Here is a 4,881-nt window from a genome sequence, read left to right on the forward strand (position 1 = left end):
TTACTTAAATTAAATAAATGATCAACCCCCTCTATGTTTTCCATGCCTTCTAAATGATCATCTCAAATTAGACACGATTACGGTGAATTATTTCCAGCTTTCTGCATTGAAATGTGAGAGTTGCATCCCAAAAACGATCTTAAAGACACCAGCCGAGGGTTTTCTTGCTCTCTTGAGTTTCACTTCGTGTTTTCTTCCTGATTCTGTGGCTCAGGACAGATTTCTGACGTCTGTCTACAGCACCACAGGACGACGGACATCATTACTGCAAATGGTGAGACTATCTTATATTCTTATATTTTAAAAAATGTCAACAACAAGAAGTTATTTCCAGTCTTGATTCGCCTTTCGGTTAAAATTATTGGGAAATATATGTGTACATGCATACATGCGTCTTTCTCACACAACAGTAACGAGTTCAAACATGTAAGAAATAATAAAAAAAAATCTGACAAAGTGTTTCTAAAACACCGGATTTCTATAGATTTTACTAATTTAGAATACAGCTTCAAAGTTATTATTTTTTGTTTACAATAACAGCTGCAAGAGACAGGAGTTGTCTTTACTTTACAGCAAATAAAATATTTTTTCTGTAGGGCGAAGCTAAATGTATGCAGAGATTAAACTGTGCGTAATCTTTCTCCCACTACACATACAATCTCAATAATATTAATGAAAATTTGTGAGTTTTGTAATTTTGTTTGTCTAAATGGCCTGCATTATAACAGGATAAAAAACCTATTGAGATTAAGGTGAGATTAAGTTAAAATAATAATTTTAATAATAAAGTAATATATTACTTTATTAGACCCTAAAATAAAACAATTAAATACTGGATTGTTGATTATTTGGAAAATAAACTAATTCAAGTAAGATGTCTGAATTTTATCTAGAATTTTTTAATTATTGCTCCGCTCAAAATGATAAAACACTGTTAATCAAGCAGGTCTCTACTTGTAAATGTGGTGCGTGCAAAAAATATTATTCCTCCTCTGAATTTCCACCAAGACTAAACTTCTGCAGGGAAAGAAAGAAAATCTCAAGGTGTCAAACAACCCTGGGCTGTTGCAGGGCTGCAGGGAGACCAATCCAGCAGCTGTATCCTCTTCTTCCTCAGCCGTGCATCTGGAAGGTCGTTTTCCTTTGTCCGGGGGGGGGGTGATGGTCCGTCCCAGATGCCTCCTTTTACAGAAAAACGGACACTGCCAATAGATCAGAGCTCTGGGAGATGCTCAAAGCTTGGGACACTGTTTCAGAATCTAACTTTGTCTCTGACCTGTCTGGTCTTCATGATGCTGAAGGTTCTCTGATGTTCTCTGAAGAACCTCTGAGGCCACTGACTTTTATTTGAAGGTCACAACAATGCACCACTTTGTGTTAGTCTATCACACAAAATCCCAACCAAATACATGAAACGTGGAAAAGCTCAAGCAGTATGAGTATCTATCCAGGGCAATGAAAGAACGTATTTAAATTCAGTTTTTTTGGTTTGGAAATGGAAAACTTTGTGTTACCATGTCCAGGCCCTCCGGTGGCTGAGCTGCGGTACTGCATGGCTGCTTCTCTTAGCCTGCATCCTCCCAGTGGACGCGCAGTCCTGCAACGGAGGAATCCCTGGCATTCCTGGGATACCCGGCACCCACGGGCCCAACGGCAAGGACGGCCTGAAGGGAGCAAAGGGAGATCCAGGTGAGCTCAGGTTGGGCATGAGGGGGATCTAAGATCTTCTGCAGTTTTTGTTTCTGTGTTGACATTTTTATTCCAATCTTTGATTCAAAGCACATTTTACAAGTGTTTATGTCCCTGAACAGGTGAAGCCAGTCAGCCACTCAGGGGTCAGAAAGGGGTACAAGGTCTGCGGGGCCCCCCAGGTCGGTTTGGTATTAAGGGGGACGTGGGTCTCCCGGGGCCTGCAGGAAATCAGGGCTGGAAAGGGGAAAAGGGAAGACCCTTCAACCCTTCCAACAAGCAGAAATCCATCTTCTCCATGAAACGGGGCACTTCAAATTTACCAGAGTTTAACACTGCTATTAGGTTCAACAGGTGAGAGTTACTGATTGATGTTTTTATACCAACCAAGGATGATGTTGGCTCTTTAGACGAGATGCCGAGCGGGAGATTAATCATGAAGCAATCACTCTGCAAACTCCAGTTGTCCGTGGAAGACGTGCCAGCACTGTTTAAATATCTTTATGACTGTTCAGTTGGAGCCAATGTTTATTTTTTAAGAGGCTTAAAAAACAAAAGGACAGATTTTTTCGGCTAATGCTCGGTTTCATTTGGACGCCGAAAAACCTCTAAATTCACCGATCCATCAACGGAAACCACCTAAACTCAGACTCAAGTTTTTTTTTTTTTTTTTTATCAAATCTGACTTTAATCATTTAACATGGCTGACACATGTATACAACAGTTCATCTTACAGAAGAAAACTCCTTAATTGGACTTGTTTCAGTTTATTTGTCACAATCACAGTAGTCTGAGATTTGAATGGCAGCGAGAAAAGCAAAGAAATGCTTAAAGTACTAAAAGTTAGCAAATCCAACAGGTTTCCATCCATCCAGCTAGCCGTCCATCACTGATCACTTTTATACAAATTTATTAGGCTTTTCAATATAAACTGTCTCCAAGATGGATTGTTGAATAAGAAGAATCAATAAGCCATAGACGTGAAGGTAGATCAGCTATTGCTAAATAGGGAGTAGGCTTTAGGCACTATTTGTCTTCAGGTTACATTCCTGTTTGTAGTGGGTATAGAATAGAGATGAATCTCCGTGTTCTTTCTCATGGGGGGGGGGGGGGGGGGGGGCATCTTAAACTGCAGGAGAGCAGGTTTCTCTGGCAGAAAACTACAACTCCCAGAAGTCATTTGACTTATTTTTTATTTTATTTTTTTATGCCAGAGACATTTCAAGTCTGCACTAAAAACTGGTGATGGTGTCTGGATAAACTTTGAGTAATTTAATGTCCATTTTAATTAAATTTTATGTCCAATTAGTCATACTCAGGAGGTGCCCAACTCTAATCCATGAGAGCTACTATCCTGCAATTTTTACACTTCTGCAACAATCCTTCTCCCAAAACTGATTAAGAAGCTGAATTCCCTCATCAGCAGACATCCAGCGTTGCAGAACCCTGGTAATAAGTCATTCGTTAGATTCAGGTGTATTGGAGGATAATTCAACAAAGTTACCGGCCTGGTTTAACTCTTCTCAAGAAGCTCTTCTATACCACCTTTAATCACTATTAAAGATGCATTTAAACCTGTTTTGTCATGCAGGAAAAAAGCAAACTGCAGGAGCAAAGTTTAATTTTCGAGCCAAATAACTAACAGGTGCTTTATTTCCCCACAGTGAGATTTTGCCCGAGTTGGAGTCACAGTTTCAAGGAGAAACGTTGGTAAACGGGACGTTCGAGTGCACAATTAAAGGAGTTTACTTCTTCAGTTACCACGTATCAGCAAAGACCCGAGTGAGTCTTACCATCAAATATCTGCACCACTGTTTTCTTTACCTGCTCTTTTTCCGCAGCTATAATTGATCTTCATTTGCTGAAGAATATGCTTAAATGTTTAAATATCCAGCCCTGCTGATGTGTAATTTAACCATGCAGGTGTGTCTGAAGCTGATGAAGGCCAGCGAGAGTAACGAGCTCATGATGATGTGCGACCACGCTGATGGTTTCCTGGTCACGTCCGGCTCGACGGTGCTGGAGCTGGAACCCGGAGACCAGATTTTTGTGGAGCCAGTCAAATACAACAGCCTGGTGACCCAGAGCAGCACCAGCCACACCTTCACCGGCTTCATGATCTTCCCCACCGCCTAAACCAATCCAGGCACAGTCCATTGGGCCGCAGGACATTTAAAACGGGTTAAATAAGAATTCCTGTTTGGTGAAAACAGAATAATCGCATTTGAACAAATTTTACAACAGTTCACTCGTAAATTAAAGGACCTCCTACCTGTGATGATACAAAACTGCAATCATTCTTGTCTAATTAGCAGACTTAAACCCAGCTTAAATAAATAAAAACCCAGCGAGTTTGATTCCTTTCTTGTTCAACCACAATATTATTATGCAACTCTTCATGGGTCCCACAATACATTTTTATTTTCAAAACCAAGGATGTAATGTTTGCTGATTAAAACCACATCATATGTGGATGAAGTCAGATGTTTATAACAAAAAAAAGGAAAAGCTCAGACGATTAGACGTGAGTTTTATTTTAAATTTTCAGAATTTAGACAAAATTCTTCTGTTTTGTTTCCAGATGAAAATTGTCTTGACCCAAAATCAATCTGTCAGTGCATGACTTACTTTAAACAATAACTCTACCAATGTCTAAAATAATCTCTGCATTTTTTACATTCAGACCAGCCGGAGCGGTCTGATCAGGCATGCAGTCGTGCAACCAGGCATTCCCTGCGTCAAATCAGTAGAAAATCTTGATTTAACTGGATACTAAACTTAAACTATGCTACTGATGCAATCTGTCTCTTCATGTTTGAGCTAAAAAATGAGACACCGAGTGAATTCTCATCAATACACACAGTCATCCCTGACACAAAGTCGTGTAAATTGGATAATTTCGGTTCTCGTTGATGGATGCACAGCACAATTCTTTCATTTTTTATTTAATCTAAGAATTCTTCGTTGTTTATCTTTGATCCAAACAGTGTTAATTGCTGTATGTTTGGGGCTATAAGTCACCATGAACTGTGTAGGTGGTTTAGTTGATTTACAGCAGGGGGCGATAGACCTCACAGCTTTGGTAAAGATGTATTTAAACCGTGTCTAAATCTTGTAAACAACATCCCACAATCCTCTGTGCTGACCTCACCACCCGTGCCAGATCCCTCCTCTCCTGTGCCACGCAGCTCC

At 40.0% G+C, this 4,881-nt stretch overlaps 1 protein-coding gene across 1 annotated transcript; it reads left to right on the forward strand.

Annotated features, from left to right (window-relative positions):
* LOC105938250 (complement C1q subcomponent subunit C) lies at positions 1 to 4,040 on the forward strand. Its single transcript, XM_036151647.1, has 5 exons — positions 1 to 274; positions 1,524 to 1,689; positions 1,812 to 2,043; positions 3,354 to 3,471; positions 3,613 to 4,040. The coding sequence occupies exons 1-5, from the start codon at positions 272 to 274 to the stop codon at positions 3,823 to 3,825; spliced, it is 732 nt and encodes a 243-aa protein (XP_036007540.1). The 5' UTR covers positions 1 to 271; the 3' UTR covers positions 3,826 to 4,040.
* Positions 4,041 to 4,881: the final 841 nt, after the last annotated feature.

This window comes from Fundulus heteroclitus, chromosome 20 (genome assembly GCF_011125445.2).
Source record: "Fundulus heteroclitus isolate FHET01 chromosome 20, MU-UCD_Fhet_4.1, whole genome shotgun sequence".
Lineage (NCBI taxonomy): Eukaryota > Metazoa > Chordata > Actinopteri > Cyprinodontiformes > Fundulidae > Fundulus > Fundulus heteroclitus.

Excerpts from the sequence above, each read along its gene's own strand:
- LOC105938250 (XM_036151647.1), top strand. Across the intron at positions 2,044-3,353 it reads ACTGCTATTAGGTTCAACAG|TGAGATTTTGCCCGAGTTGG; the intron begins GTGAGAGTTACT and ends ATTTCCCCACAG. Across the intron at positions 3,472-3,612 it reads ACGTATCAGCAAAGACCCGA|GTGTGTCTGAAGCTGATGAA; the intron begins GTGAGTCTTACC and ends TTAACCATGCAG.